We start from the raw sequence: 16,720 nt of genomic DNA, 5'->3' as shown, positions 1-16,720 counted from the left end.
AAAAACATTAGAGAGCTGCGATCTTTTCTAGGATTTGCGGGCTATTACCGAAGATTCGTGAATCAATACTCACGCTTGGTGAAGCCGCTCAGTAATCTGTTGGTGGGACTAACAAACAGTCGAAAGGATAGGAAAGAAGCCCGGATTCAAAGTCAGCAGCTATTGGGTACGCGGTGGACCTCAGAATGTCAGAAAGCATTCGAAATTATAAAGGAAAAACTCACGGTTGCCCCTGTGTTGGCTTTCGCAAATTGGAAGCTACCTTATGCATTACACACTGATGCCAGCACTACAGGGCTAGGCGCTGCACTTTACCAAATTCAAGAAGGAAAACTGCGAGTGATTTCATATGCCAGTCGTGGGCTCACTAAAAGTGAACGGAATTACCCTATCCACAAATTGGAATTTTTAGCCCTTAAATGGGCAGTTTGTGAAAAATTTCATGATTATCTATATGGTGCAGAGTTTAAAGTAGTGACAGATAATAACCCTCTGACGTACGTCCTGACGACTGCTAAACTGGATGCCACAGGTCATCGATGGTTAGCATCCCTCTCCCTGTACAACTTTGACATCGGATACAAATCTGGTAAAGCCAATATAGATGCTGACGGGTTGTCTAGGAGACCACATGATCCTGAAGAAGATGATGAAGAATTTTTGAAATATGAGGAGAGGGTTGCCAAGATGCTATCTCGTGTGAAGACAGATCTAGAAGGAATGGACACTCTATCTAAGGTAATATGTAAGGCGGCATTCCAGAAGCATGATGTCTCTATTTTGACACATATTTCAGAAGATTCGGGAGACTACGACACTCCCATTACACCTCATTCTACTTCCAAGTTTGAGTGCAGCCCTGGTGCCTTGGTGGAAATCTTACCTGCAGGAGGAGATGCTGTTCCAGATGATTTTGATGACCCGGACCTGTGGCCTGGACAACCCACCCTACCTGGGTTTACCTTGGGTGACTGGAGAGTGTTCCAGAGGGAAGATCCATGTTTATCCCGAGTCATAATGATGCTGGAGAGAGGTGAGAAATTTGAAGATCGAGACAGGAATCGGGAGCATCCAGAATTGCGATTATTCTTCAGAGAATGGCAAAAACTATGTCTTCAAGAGGGAGTACTTTTCAGAAAAGTGATGAGGAGTGGAGGACCACACCAACAACTTGTGATTCCAAGAAAATATCGTCAGAGAGCTCTGGAGGGGGTACATGATGAAACTGGCCATCTGGGTTGTGAACGGACCTTGGACTTAGCACGTGCACGTTTTTATTGGCCGAGAATGGCACATGGGGTAGAGCAATGGGTGAAGACATGCGAAAGATGTGTGCGGAGAAAAGCTAGAGCAGAAAAAGCAGCCCCCTTGGTAAATATAAAAGCTTACGCCCCCATGGAGCTAGTTTGCATTGACTTCCTTACCTTAGAGAGCCTGACGACAAGGATACACGAAATGTTTTGGTAGTCACGGATCACTTTACTAAGTATGCTCAGGCATATCCCACTAGAGATCAGACTGCAAGAACTGTTGCTGTTACCCTGTGGGAGAATTTCATCTGCCACTATGGATTTCCAAAACGAATCCATAGTGACCAAGGAGCCAATTTTGAATCTGAACTCATTTCAGAGCTATGTAGAATAGCAGGCACTAAATCCAGAACCACTCCATATCACCCTCGAGGAAATCCAGTAGAACGCTTCAATAGAACCTTATAGAAATGTTGGGTACATTAGAGGATAAGCGTAAGGAACATTGGAGAAAATATGTTCGGCCACTAGTACATGCCTATAATTGTACTCGGAATGACAGTACTGGAATTTCTCCGTTTTTTCTCATGTTTGGAAGAGAACCTCGACTTCCAATAGACTTATGCTTCGGCATCAGTCCAGTGGGTCATAACGCTAAAACTCATCACCAATATGTACGAGAGTTACGTCAGAGGTTGAAGTATGCATACGAGCTGGCTACTCAGGAAGCTGAGAAACATCAACTAGCCAACAAACGCAGATGGGATGCGAAAGTAATGCCATCCTCAGTGGAAGAGGGTGATAGAGTATTGGTCAAGAATGTGAAGTTGAGGGGCAAGCACAAATTGGCTGATCGGTGGGAGTCTTCAGTGTATATTGTGGTAAAACAAATTGAAGGTATACCAGTCTATGTGGTGAAGCCAGAAACAGGGGATGGACCCGAAAGGACGTTACACAGGGATCTACTGCGCCCCTGTGGATTTATTTCTGGAAGAGAAGAGGCTGATATTCACTGTGAACCATTCAATAGTACCAAGCAATTGATGAAAAAGCAGAAGGAGGATGCTGAGGATAGTATGGATGGCTCTATCATGGAGAGCGGAAGTTCAGATCCAGCTGAACTGGAAGAGAGTCCAATTACTGGTGAAATTCAGTCAAATGGAACATTAAATCCTAATGCGGAGGAGTTTCATCCAGAGTCATGGGAAGAGGATCCTGTGGAAGTTAGTATACCAGTAAATCATAACAATTCATGCGATTTGAACAGCTCAGTCAATGAAGAACAGCGTGCATCCTCCTCGGGGAAGAGGAAAACTCTTGATGAATCAATGACCAAAATAGGACTTCTACCGTTACCTCAAAGATCGCAGAGACCAAGGAGACTGCCTAGTAGATTCGATGACTTTGAAGTGCAATTGCCCAAGGGGTTGCACAGCCACAACATATTGAGACAGTCATATTCAAGGAATCCATTGGAGACGTGTATATCCATGCAGCAACTAAGTAGTATGATGCAAGAGATATTGAGCAAACAAACAGAGTTAATATATAAGCTGTGGACATAAATACCTGCCGGGGACGTCAGGTTTTAGGAGGGGACCATGTAACATACCTCTAGGAACTAGGGCAGAGAAATGTTGAATCATCATTGTGACATGAAAAGACTGACAATAGAGTGCTGTCTCTTTAAGAGCTGAGGGGGGGGAAAGGAGATTCAAAATGTGATTGTATTGAGCGTGTGCGAACAGATCACTGCTCAGCTTGAACAGAGTTCCTGCCCTGCTCTGAACTAATAAATATTATCTGTGCTGATTAAGGTGAGCAGCCCTCTATAATTGTATTCATGTGTAATGTATTTATGTTAGTTAACATTGTTTTGAGAATGTATTGAAGTTGTTTTTTACTTTACCTAAAGAGATGTATAAAAATTTGATTGTATTGAGCGTGTGCGAACAGATCACTGCTCAGCTTGAAACAGAGTTCCTGCCCTGCTCTGAACTAATAAATATTATCTGTGCTGATTAAGGTTCTCTTTTCTGGAACCCTGCTGTGGACGACTTGGGAGTAGTTGAACTGTGCCCTGTCAGGATTTGAAGCTCTTCTTTGGATAGAGGCTGCTGTATTGTGGATTTGGCAGTTGAAGCAAAGAGCAGTACTGACGCCCTCTTCAGCTCTAAATTCAAATGGACACACAGTAGGATACAATCTGGGACTTTGTTCAGAGACTGCTTAAGGTCGGGTGCTATATCACATGCTGATTCTGGTTGAAATACTTAACATGAGTTTATGACAAAGTTGAGTTTTCTCTTGTACTATATACATGTGTTTATATGATAAATGCAGATGCTTAGGAAGTGAACAGATTTATTTCAGTCATTCATTCCAGTAAAGATAAAACTGTTACTCACTAAAGAGCGTGTGGATTCATTTCTGATACTGGGTTGGGAATCAAAGTGCAGGTTTCAGACACAAGGAGTCATAAAGAAAATTGAACTTTAAGGGTTACATAAGCATGTCCTGACCGGTGATTTAGTGACGTGTTATAAATCTAAGTCTGTATCTTAAATTTTAAAAAAGTATGTGCTTCACCAACATGCCAATAACATGCATAACTTACACAGTTGTTTTGAAATGGGTAAAGTTACATGCATGCATTTAGCTGCAAACTAACCTGATATTTAAACTCAATTTAAACAGGTACTTTACGTTTAAAAATCAGGTTGTTTTGTGTGTACTTAACAGTATGTGTATAATTTTATAGGTTGGCACACTAATGAAAATATATCAAATAAGGTGCATGAGACCTTCTCATTTTTTTTTTCTGATTTGAAAATGTATAAGACACTTCCCTAACATCTATTTAACAGTTTATTTATTTGTTTATTTTAAAGTATTTATCTCCTGCCCCTCCTAGGTTCGGGGCGTTTTACAGCGTAACATGCATATTATCACGAAATAATACATCAATAAAAACATACATAATAATAAAACTAAAGAGTAAAAGCAAATAGCTTATAAAATAAAAGTTTATCTAAAACAAAAAATAAAATTAACATGAACTATAGAATATTAAAATATTAAGATTTACATAGATCAGGAAAAGCTTGAAGGAAAAGATAATGTTTGACAGCTTTCTTAAATATGTTTTTATCTCGAATTAGACGCATTTCAGAGGGAATTGAGTTCCATAGTATGGGTCCAGCTATCGAAAATGCGTGCTCTCGGGTGGAAACTAGTTTGGTAGCTTTTGGCGAAGGAACTTGAAGTAGGAATTTGTTTTTGGTGCGAAGATTCCTGCATGGGGTGTAGATATGTAGTGAAGCAGATAGCCAGGCACAAGTGCCAACTCCCACGTGCAAGGGGAAATCATTTTAAAAAATAGGCACGGCGATGAACTGGGCCTTTCCCCAGTTCCCTTCCAGTCCGCTCCAATAAGAAGCGGACTGATAGGGAACTTCCTACACCCCCCCACCTACCCCGTTTGCTTTTCCCCTCTCCTCCCCAACTTCTAAATCCCCTCTACTAAGTTGGTTTTTTTTTTTCTATACTTACCTGCTCTCTGGAGCACTAGTAAGTAGCGCACGCTGGCTAACTGCCAGCGCACGCTTCACCAGGACATGCCTAATAGCGCTGTCTTGGTTGGCCCACCCCCTTTTTAAAAAAAACTTGTTGTGGCGGGTACCAGGAGATACAAGCATGGTCGCGAGATTTGAAAATGTACACAGCATGGCCACACATGCCAGGCTTTAAAATTAGCCCATTAATGTACTTTCATCTAGGTTGGATTCTTATATTTGAGTATACCTGTACTACCAGCATAAGGGAATTGCTGCCATATGTATAGCTGACATACCCTTTTACCACCATGGGGGTATAGCTGGCACACCTGCCATCCTCTAATTCCACCATGGGATTCTTGCTGCACATGCCTACCTGCCATGCTCCTTATAGTATCACAGGGGTCTTGGTGCTACTGCTCTGCCCACATGATCTGCCTGCCTATTAATATTATTTATTTATTTATTTAGGGCTTTTTTATATCGACACTCATGATACCAATCATATTGTATCGGTTTACAATAAACATCTGTGCAATAACATGTATGAATGTGGGAGTTTTGGTGCCTCAGTGTTGTTTGCTTTTGTTTGTTTCTTTTATTGTGCTGGAGTGTTTGCTTTTCCCCATAATAAGAATGAAAAATTAGAAAAAAATCTCCTCCCCTCCACCTATTTTACAGTTGTTTGTTTTGTTCTAACCTCTCTGCCTTGATCCCAGCCTGGTTGTCACACCCTATGACCTTGGACCAATCCCGGTGCTCCTATCTTCGTGTCGGACGTCCATGCTCCGCAGCAGGCCTCCCCTCGTGGTCTGCGAGGATATGCCGACGACCCGCGCTGTGCCCCTCCATAGGCGCGCGCACATCTCTTCTTTTAAAAGGGCCGCGGTGGGAAACTAGCCCATGGTCCCGGATGATGATGTCACTGGGTCCCGGTATATAAGGCCGGGCCCAGCCATAGTTAGTTGCTTTGCAACAGGTCTCCATGCTGGTCATGTACTTTGTTGCTTCTCTTGGTTATTCCTTTGTGTTCCTGGTTCCTGTCTTGTTCGTGTTCCTGATCCTAGTTCCGGTATTCTCCTTTGTTCCTGTGTTCCTGTGTTACTCTACTTGTTCTATGGATTGACTCCTAGACCTGATTTCTGCTTTGCCTGACCACACTACTGATCATCTCCTGGACCCGACATCTGCTTTGTCTGACCACGCTATTGACCATCTCCTGGACCCTACCTCTGCTTTGTCTGACCACGCTATTGACCATCTCCTGGACCCTACCTCTGCTTTGCCTGACCACGCTACTGATCATCTCCTGGACCCGACCTCTGCTTTGCCTGACCACGCTACTGATCATCTCCTGGACCCGATCTCTGCTTTGCCTGACCACGCTACTGACCATCTCTTGGACCCGACCTCTGCTTTGCCTGACCATGCTACTGATCACCTCCTGGACCCGATCCCTGCTTTGCCTGCCCATGCTACTGATCTTCTCCTGGACCCGACCTGCTAATCTTACCATTGCTGGTCCCTGGCTGAACTCTCGTCCATTAAAAGACCTCGGACGGAGGCCCACCTAACTCCAGCCGGCCCCGGTACCCAAGGGCTCAACCTGCGGGGAACGAGGGCTGGTATTGGCGAAGCTCCAGCCGGCCTCCGTCAGTCAGCCAGTTCCGCCTACAGACAGTGGGGACCCGTAGGGCTTGCCCTGCGGGTAGCATCAACTCCACCTCGGCTCAAGGGTCCACCTCCTGTGCAACAGAGCGCAACATCCCACCCACACTTACGATCTTCTTGGCTTTTTAAATTGGGGTGTTTTGTGCCCAGAACAAAAATTTGAAAAAGACAAAAGTTTTACTACCATGGCATAGCACCTTTTCTGTCTCAGCTTGATTCTTCCACCCTGTTTGACAGTTGGTTACACTGGGGTGGTTTGTCCAAAAAAGCCCTCAATCAGAAGGACAAAATATAGGCATAAGCCAAAAGATGCTCAAGATTAACCATTTTAATGTTCTGAATGTGATAACTGTAAGACTAGCGAGAGAGATTTCATGCAAAACCAGAAAATCAGAAAATGGAACAGCCTGAGGTCAGCTAAATAATATGAGAAACAGTTTCTAAATTAAGCAGCCTCACCACTTTCTAGGAAAATCACAACACATTCATTAAAGAAACCTTTTAGATGTCCCACATGCAATAACATTCTCCTTCAGAAAGTCTATTCTAAAATTTAATCAAAATTCCATCCAGCACCTGAGGGTCATTGTGCTATTCAGCCTTGCTTCCATACCCATACCTTACACCTTAGAGTTCTCCTTGCCACTGTGCCTTGCTATCTTACTCTAGACCAAAACCATAAGTTGTTCTTGATAGTTTGGGGGGTTGCTCTACACCTCTCATGTTGCTTTGGTGTCTTGAAGCCACTTTTAGTGCTGCTTGGCCCCTTTAATAGTGCTTGCTTTGTTTTATTTATGCCACTTTTTCTGCTTTGTTACCCCTTCATGCGGCCTTACGTTGCTGATGCCACTTTTGTGCCAGTCTGCCACTTGAGATGCAATGAAGGGTTCATATCAGTGTTGCTGGTGCTCTCTTTAGAAGCCTTGGGGTGTTCTTCCCACTTTTTCTGCTTCTTTGCGCCTCTTACAGTAACTTGGAGAAATCCTGCCAATGCTGGTACCCCTTTGCCCCTTTATAGAGATGCTACTTTTGATGCCACTATCTAGTATCCACAGTCTTTCTAAGTACCTTGGAGTTCTTTTTCCACCTTCTGTTGATTTCTTCCCACAAGTTTTAAGACTATTGATTAGAAAACACCAATTCTGAAATCCGATTTAGCCTGCTTTGCTTCCCCCAATGATTTTAATGGCAAACGAAAATGAATTAAAAAGAAAAAACAATTTTTTGTCGTTTTTTGTGTCCTCACTAAACGAATTCCAAAATGAAACAAAATCTTTGGTCATACATATCCTTATTGACTAATAATTGTCTTTTTTCTCAGCCTGGCAAACATAGCTGATAAGGCAGCAACTATGAAAGTCTATGCAGTAGAGCAGGAATATTTTCATCATTCTTACTGAAGAATTTTAATGGATGTGAAGATGGACTGGAGATGGAGTTTAAACATTTAGGGGGTAATTTTCAAAAAGATTTACATGCTTAAAACTAGATTTTACAAGTGTAAATGCACTTTAAGCATGTAAGTGGGCTTTTGAAAATTTACTTGCAACTCTTTTGAAAATGACCTCCTTAGGAGGCAACTTTGTACATGTATTTTTTCCAACAAAAATATTCATGTATACAAATTCATACACATCTGTTTGCATTATGAACGAAAGTACTAACCCTACCAAAGAATGCCTCTGCTCTCTGAGCATAACATTGCACATTTACTGGCACTACACGTGCACTTTTATATGCAGATAAAGATTTTCAGAGACCCTATTTCTGCGCATAAAACACTGTTTTATGCATGGAAATGGCTTTGAAAATTCCCATCTCCCGTAACTAAGAGCTAAATAATGAAAGATTGGAACAAAGTTTACAAACAATAATAAGATAAAAGGCAAACAGTTCACTCACCTCTGTCCCAATGAAAGTGGGGCGGATATACAGACTGGCAGAAGTAGAATGGGGCACCCATTCCTTCTCTAGTTCCATCAGCTTATGAATGCACTGCAGAAATTCATCTTTGTCGAAAGCCTTGAAGAAAGAGGAAAACAGAATTGAGTTATGAAATTATTCAAGACGGTCACGAGGGGTAATTTTAAAAGCTGTTTCTATGGATAAATCATGCTTTACCCAAGAAATGAGCCTTTTAAAAATTGTCTGCCCAATATGTGGGTAAAGGTATGTGCAGTGTGAAGTCATTGTGGTAGATGGGGTTTGGAATTATGAACACATTTTTGAAAATGCAAAAGTAAGCTTATCATTTTCCCAAAAAACTATATGTGTGGGTAGTTTTTTGGGATAATGTTCAAAGGGAAAATACATGCATACTTTCCCCTTGAAAATGAGTGTATAATCTGCGGGTTATAAATACCCACAAACTTTATATCAATGTGGGCAGATACAAAATTACTTCCTTAGAAAAAGAGTGATTTTCAAAGCCCTTCTTAGGGATAAAACAGTGCTTTACCTACACAAATGAGTTTTCAGAGGTCTATATTCAGCCACTGTCTAGATAGCAAAGTTAGCCAGATATCGGACCTGAGTCCTAATCATGTGAAAGAGGCATGGTCAGGATGGCACCATTTTGAAAAGTTAATGGGGATTAGGAGAAGGGATGAGGAATGAGGGTCCACTTGCCCCCCCCCCCCCCCGACCACCAGGGTTCTATGTTTTGGGGTGGGGGATACATTATACTCCAGGGTATTTTTTACTTTGGAAGGGGGGTGGGAGAGCAATTCTTTTATCTATGGGGATTTTTGCCATTAAAGGGGAGGGGGTGGGGAAGGGAAAGGGCCGTCACCATGCATGTGCCATTTAATTTGCTTTTGGAGGGGTGTTTATTGGAGACCTTGTCCCTTTAAATTTTCTGCGGATACATCAGGAACCCACGTTAGCAGCCCATTGCTCCCTCGGAAAATGTATCTGCAGCCCCCTCAAATGTGATAAAATAACAGGGCTGACTTTTTTCTAAGTCAGCCGCATTATTTTATTAGCATTTGATTGCCTATGCATAAGCTGCTTTGCAGGCATTAGGCAATTTTATGCATGCAAATAGATGAATAGCAACTTACTTCCATAAGGGAAGGAAATATTTGTTATATCATGCGATATGGTGATGTCACACGATAATGGAGAAATTACTTACCTGATAATTTCGTTTTCCTTAGTGTAGACAGATGGACTCAGGACCAATTGGTATAGTGTAAGCCTGATAGCAGTTGGACACTGATCAGATTTCAATCTGACGTCAGCCCTAGTACATATACCCCTACAGAAAGAGCAGCTCTTCAGTATTCTCCTCGAAAAGCATTGTGGATATATGTATGACTGAATAATTTGAATGACTTGATTAACTTTATAACTTGGTTAACTTGATTAACTTTATAACTTGTTTAACTTGATTAAGAACATAAGAACATAAGAAAATGCCATACTGGGTCAGACCAAGGGTCCATCAAGCCCAGCATCCTGTTTCCAACAGTGGCCAATCCAGGCCACAAGAACCTGGCAAGTACCCAAAAACCAAGTCCATTCCATGTAACCATCGCTAATGGCAGTGGCTATTCTCTAAGTGAACTTAATAGCAGGTAATGGACTTCTCCTCCAAGAACTTATCCAATCCTTTTTTAAACACAGCTATACTAATTGCACTAACCACATTCTCTGGCAACAAATTCCAGAGTTTAATTGTGCACTGAGTAAAAAAGAACTTTCTCCGATTAGTTTTAAATGTGCCCCATGCTAACTTCATGGAGTGCCCCCTAGTCTTTCTACTATCCGAAAGAGTAAATAACCGATTCACATCTACCCGTTCTAGACCTCTCATGATTTTAAACACCTCTATCATATCCCCCCTCAGTCGTCTCTTCTCCAAGCTGAAAAGTCCTAACCTCTTTAGTCTTTCCTCATAGGGGAGTTGTTCCATTCCCCTTATCATTTTGGTAGCCCTTCTCTGTACCTTCTCCATCGCAATTATATCTTTTTTGAGATGCGGCGACCAGAATTGTACACAGTATTCAAGGTGCGGTCTCACCATGGAGCGATACAGAGGCATTATGACATTTTCCGTTTTATTCACCATTCCTTTTCTAATAATTCCCAACATTCTGTTTGCTTTTTTGACTGCCGCAGCACACTGTACCGACGATTTCAATGTGTTATCCACCATGACATCTAGATCTCTTTCTTGGGTTGTAGCACCTAATATGGAACCCAACATTGTGTAATTATAGCATGGGCTATTTTTCCCTATATGCACCACCTTGCACTTATCCACATTAAATTTCAACTGCCATTTGGATGCCCAATTTTCCAGTCTCACAAGGTCTTCCTGCAATTTATCACAATCTGCTTGAGATTTAAATACTCTGAACAATTTTGTGTCATCTGCAAATTTGATTATCTAATTCGTCGTATTTCTTTCCAGATCATTTATAAATATATTGAACAGTAAGGGTCCCAATACAGATCCCTGAGGCACTCCACTGTCCACTCCCTTCCACTGAGAAAATTGCCCATTTAATCCTACTCTCTGTTTCCTGTCTTTTAGCCAGTTTGCAATCCACGAAAGGACATCGCCACCTATCCCATGACTTTTTACTTTTCCTAGAAGCCTCTCATGAGGAACTTTGTCAAACGCCTTCTGAAAATCCAAGTATACTATATCTACCGGTTCACCTTTATCCACATGTTTATTAACGCCTTCAAAAAAGTGAAGCAGATTTGTGAGGCAAGACTTGCCTTGGGTAAAGCCATGCTGACTTTGTTCCATTAAACCATGTCTTTCTATATGTTCTGTGATTTGATGTTTAGAACACTTTCCACTATTTTTCCTGGCACTGAAGTCAGGCTAACCGGTCTGTAGTTTCCCGGATCGCCCCTGGAGCCCTTTTAAATATTGGGGTTACATTTGCTATCCTCCAGTCTTCAGGTACAATGGATGATTTTAATAATAAGTTACAAATTTTTACTAATAGATCTGAAATTTCATTTTTTAGTTCCTTCAGAACTCTGGGGTGTATACCATCCGGTCCAGGTGATTTACTACTCTTCAGTTTGTCAATCAGGCCTACCACATCTTCTAGGTTCACCGTGATTTGATTCAGTCCATCTGAATCATTACCCATGAAAACCTTCTCCATTACGGGTACCACCCCAACATCCTCTTCAGTAAACACCGAAGCAAAGAAATCATTTAATCTTTCCGCGATGGCCTTATCTTCTCTAAGTGGCCCTTAAACCCCTCGATCATCTAACGGTCCAACTGACTCCCTCACAAGCTTTCTGCTTCGGATATATTTTAAAAAGTTTTTACTGTGAGTTTTTGCCTCTACAGCCAACTTCTTTTCAAATTCTCTCTTAGCCTGTCTTATCAATGTCTTACATTTAACTTGCCAATGTTTATGCTTTATCCTATTTTCTTCTGGTGGATCCTTCTTCCAATTTTTGAATGAAGATCTTTTGGCTAAAATAGCTTCTTTCACCTCCCCTTTTAACCATGCCGGTAATCGTTTTGCCTTCTTTCCACCTTTCTTAATGTGTGAAATACATCTGGACTGTGCTTCTAGAATGGTATTTTTTAACAATGACCACGCCTCTTGGACATTTTTTACTTTTGTAGCTGCTCCTTTCAGTTTTTTTCTAACAATTTTTCTCATTTTATCAAAGTTTCCCTTTTGAAAGTTTAGCACGAGAGCCTTGGATTTGCACACTGTTCCTTTTCCAGTCATTAAATCAAATTTGATCATATTATGATCACTATTACTAGTTGAATTGGCTATAGCTGGAGATCGCCAGTGCCCTCAACCGAGAAACTTCGACACCCGGTAGGATGGGTGTCCTAGATGAAGGAAAGCATGGCTTACCCATGAATCACTTGCTCCCGGGGATGTCCTCCAAGAATTCCATGAGTAACGGCAGCCATGGGTGGGATGCTGAGTCCATCTGTCTACACTAAGGAAAACAAAATTATCAGGTAAGTAATTTCTCCATTTCCTAGCATGTAGCAGAAGGACTCAGGACCAATGGGATGTATAATAGCTACTCCCGAACCAGGTTGGAGGCTGCCCGTGACCCACTTAGTACTGCCCTTGCAAATGCTGTGTCCTCCCAAGCCTGAACAACCAGGCGGTAAAACCTATAGAAGGTGTGGATGGAGGACCATGTCGCCGCCCTGCAGATCTTGGCGGGTGACAGCATCTTGGTTTCCGCCCAGGACACTGCCTGGGCTCTAGTAGAATGGGCCTTGACTTGTAAAGGCGGTGGCTTGCCTGCTTCTACGTAGGCCGACTTGATGACTTCTTTGATCCAGCGGGTTATGGTTGCTCGCGAGGCCGCTTCTCCTTGCTTCTTCCCGCTGTGAAGGACGAATAGATGGTCCATCTTTCGTAAGGATTCCGACCTTTCCAGGTATCAGACTAGGAGTCTGCCGATGTTGAGATGGCATAGACTTCGAGCCTCTTCTGAATTCTTATGCTCATCTGGCGATGGTAGTGAGATGGTTTGGTTAAAATGGAAGTGAGACACCACTTTGGGGAGGAACGACGGAACTGTGCGTAACTGGATGGTTCCCGGTGTGAGTCTGAGGAATGGCTCTCGCCAGGATAGTGCTTGTAGCTCGGATATATGACGGGCTGAACAGACTGCCAGCAGGAAGACTGTCTTCAATGTTAATAGTCGGAGAGACAGGCAGTGGAGAGGTCTGAAGGAGGTTCCTGCTAGGAAATCTAGGACCAAGTTGAGGTTCCAAAGAGGCACTGGCCACCTTAGGGGTGGTCGGATGTGCTTGACTCCTTTCAGGAAGCGGGAGACATCCGGGTGAGAGGCTATGCTGCCGCTCTCGCTCGTGGTCCTGTGTCATGACAATGCGGCCACCTGTACCTTGATGGAGTTGAGGGACAATCCCTTCTGTAGGCTGTTCTGCAGGAATTCCAAAATGACAGGAATTTTGACTGAGCGTGGTATGATGTCGTGGTCCTCGCACCAGGCTTCGAATATTCTCCAAATCCTTATGTATGTTAGGGATGTGGAGAACTTGCGTGCTCGGAGTAGGGTCTCAATTACTGCCCCCGAGTATCCACTCCTCTTTAGGCGAGTCCTCTCAATGGCCAGACCGTAAGAGAGAATCAAGCTGGATCCTCGTGGAGGATCGGTCCCTGTTGGAGCAGGTCTCTGTGTGGAGGTAGCGGCAGGGGGTTCCCTGTCAGCAGTCTTCGTATGTCTGCGTACCATGGTCTTCTTGGCCAGTCCGGGGCCACTAGAAGTACTGGTCCCCTGTGGTGTTCTATCTTGTGGCTGATTGCGCCCAAGAGGGGCCACGGCAGCAAGGCGTATAACAGAGTCTTCTGTGGCCAGGCCTGTACCAGGGTATCAATTCCCTGGGACTGGGGTTCCTGCCTGCGGCTGAAGAAGCTGGGTACTTGGGCGTTGGACCGGTTTGCCAGGAGGTCCATGGTTGGTGTTCCCCAACGGTTTACTATCAATTGGAATGTGTGGTCGACAGCTTCCATTCTCCTGGATCTAGACTTTCTCTGCTGAGGTAGTCCGCCATGACGTTGTCTTTCCCGGCAATGTGGACAGCTGAGATCTCTTGAAGATTCACTTCCGCCCATTATATTAGGAGGTCTATTTCCAGAGATACCTGTTGGCTTCTGGTTCCTCTCTGATGGTTGATGTAGGCCACTGTTGTGGTGTTGTCTGACATTACTCTGACTGCTTTGTCTCGGAGTCTGTGACCGAACCTTAGGCAGGCTAGTCTGACTGCCCAGGCTTCCAGGTGATTGATGTTCCATCCCGACTCTTCTACGTTCCATTGCCCTTGGGTGGTTAGCTCCTGGCTGTGTGTTCCCCATCCTCGAAGGCTGGCATCCGTGGTGAGTAGGATCCAGGTTGGTGAGGATAGTCTTGTTCCCTGGCTCAGATGGGCTTCTTGTAGCCACCATCGTAGTTGGGTCCGAACTCTGTCCGGGAGCTGAAGCTATACAGTGTAGTTCTGGGACAGTGGATTCCATCGTGATAGTAGTGAGCATTGTAGGGGTCTCATATGAGCTCGTGCCCATGGGACTACTTCCAGTGTGGATGCCATGAGGCCGAGAACTTGTAGGTAATCCCATGCTGTGGGGCGAGGTTCGCTCAACAGGGTTCGTAACTGGGTCATCAGCTTTGATCTCCTTGTCGGTGTCAGGATGACCTTGTCTTGTTTGGTGTCGAACCGGACTCCCAAGCATTCTAGAGACTGGGAAGGCTGCAGGCAGCTCTTGTTTATGTTGACCACCTACCCGAGGCTCTCCAGTAGAGTTTTGACTCTGTTGGTTGCCTGGTGGCTTTCCTCTGGGCATTTCACTCTGATCAGCCAATCGTCTAGATAAGGGTGCACGCGGATTCCTTCCTTCCTCAGTGTTGCTGCCACCACCACTATGATCTTGGTGAACGTCCGGGGTGCAGTGGCTAACCCGAATGGTAGTGCCTGGAACTGGTAGTGATGGTCCAGGATCAAGAAGCGTAGAAAACGCTGATGCTCTTGATGGATCGGAATGTGTAGGTAGGCTTCCAACAGATCCAGGGAGGTGAGAAACTCTCCTGGTTGTATCGCCCTTATTACTGAGCATAGGGTTTCCATGCGGAAGCGAGGAATCTTCAGGTGACGGTTGACCGCCTTGAGGTCCAGGATAGGTCTGAACATTCCTTCTTTCTTGGGGACGATAAAATAAATGGAATAATGGCCAGTATTTATTTGTTGTGGAGGCACCGGAGTTATAGACTCTAAGGCTAGTAATCTGGTCAGTGTTGCTTCCACTGCCATTCTTTTGGAAGGGTCGTGGCAGGAAGATTCCACAAACTTGTCCGGAGGGAGGTGGTGGAAATCCAGGTAATATCCCTCTCGAATGATGGATAGGACCACTTGTCCGAAGTTATCTCGACCCATCTTTAGTAGAATAGGGCAAGTCTGCCCCCTATGGCTTCTTCCTTTGGATGGATCGGCTGATTTTCATTCTGGGGTGTGGCTGGGCCCTGGACCCGAGCTGGCTCCCCTTTTATTGTGCTTGTTCCGAAAGGACTGGCTCCAGCCTGTGGGGCGGGCTGCTTGATATGAGCTTCTATATGGGTTGAAGCACTGTGATCCTCTGCCCCTGGAGGTCCGGGGGAAGGATCACTGGTTTCTCTTACTCCTGTCCTCCGGTAGCTATGGCAGTGGGGACTCGCCCCATTTGATGGCTAGTTTCTCTAGTTCACTTCCGAACAGGAGTGTTCCCTTGAAAGGCATTCTTGTGATTCTAGTTTTGGAGGATGCATCTGCTGACCAGTTTCGGAGCCAGATTTGTCTTCTGGCTGCCACGGCGGATGAGACTCCTCTAGCTGCTGTGCATACCAGATCCGTAGCGGCATCCGCGAGGAATGATACAGCTGGTTCCAGGGACTCCCCAGGAGTGTTGTTCCTGGTCTGTGCTAAGCAGGCGATTGTCACCACGGCACAGCAGGCCGCGATCTGTAAAGACATAGCGGAGACATCAAAAGACTGTTTGAGGATAGATTCCAGACATCTGTCTTGAGCATCCTTGAGTGCTGCTCCTCCCTTCACTGGGATAGTAGTGCGCTTCGAGACCGCACAGACTATGGCATCCACTTTCGGACATGCCAGGAGATCTTTGGCAGCTGGGTCCAGAGGGTACATGGCTGCCAGAGCCTGGCCCCCTTTGAATGTAATTTCTGGGGCATCCCAATCCAGGTCAATTAGTTGCTGGACGGCTTGTAATAGTGGGAAATGGCGGGAGGTTTGACGGAGTCTATCTAACAGTGGGTTCATCTTAGGTTCCCCTGCAGCATTTGTGCCTGGGATGGCAAGCTCTTTTAAGCTATGTGTGACCAGGTCTTGAAGCTCGTCCATGGTGAAGAAGCATCTCATGGTTCGATGCGGTTCTGTCCCTGGACGGAGTTCCCCTTCCTCCAGGGGTTTTGACTCCTCATCTGAGATGTCCGTGTCCCTGAAGTTGGGGCTTCTGGGCGTTGGGATCACTTCCCTGGACATAGAGGGTCCCGGCACGTTGAGGTCCTCAGGTGGAGCCTGTGGCCGCATTATAGGAGGCTCCAGTTGCATGTGGACGAAGGAATGCAGACCTTTGAAGAATTCCACCCAGGAGATAGATGCTGGGTCTAGACTAGGGGGTGCCATGTCCCTGGGGAGCGCCTTTTGAGAGGGGGGTCCCGCTGTGTAATGCTAGGTCTGGCGTACTTCTCGGGAGGCTGGGGGCCGGT

The 16,720-nt window shown here is 44.6% G+C and overlaps 1 protein-coding gene across 9 annotated transcripts in view; it reads right to left on the bottom strand.

Annotated features, from left to right (window-relative positions):
• Positions 1-16,720, bottom strand: part of BCAT1 (branched chain amino acid transaminase 1) — a 584,786-nt gene that overhangs the window by 361,815 nt on the left and 206,251 nt on the right. For all 9 annotated transcript variants that reach the window (XR_003856480.1, XR_003856479.1, XR_003856478.1 and 6 more), the window contains one exon: positions 8,381-8,500. Coding sequence is in view for 6 of the 9 variants with exons in the window: in XM_029600154.1 (XP_029456014.1) it covers positions 8,381-8,500 (120 nt within the window). In the remaining 3 variants the exon portion in view is untranslated. The remainder of the gene's footprint in view (positions 1-8,380; positions 8,501-16,720) is intronic.

This window comes from Rhinatrema bivittatum, chromosome 4 (genome assembly GCF_901001135.1).
Source record: "Rhinatrema bivittatum chromosome 4, aRhiBiv1.1, whole genome shotgun sequence".
Lineage (NCBI taxonomy): Eukaryota > Metazoa > Chordata > Amphibia > Gymnophiona > Rhinatrematidae > Rhinatrema > Rhinatrema bivittatum.
The sequence above is the reverse complement of the archived record's forward strand: the minus strand, read 5'-3'. Positions and strand labels throughout refer to the sequence as shown.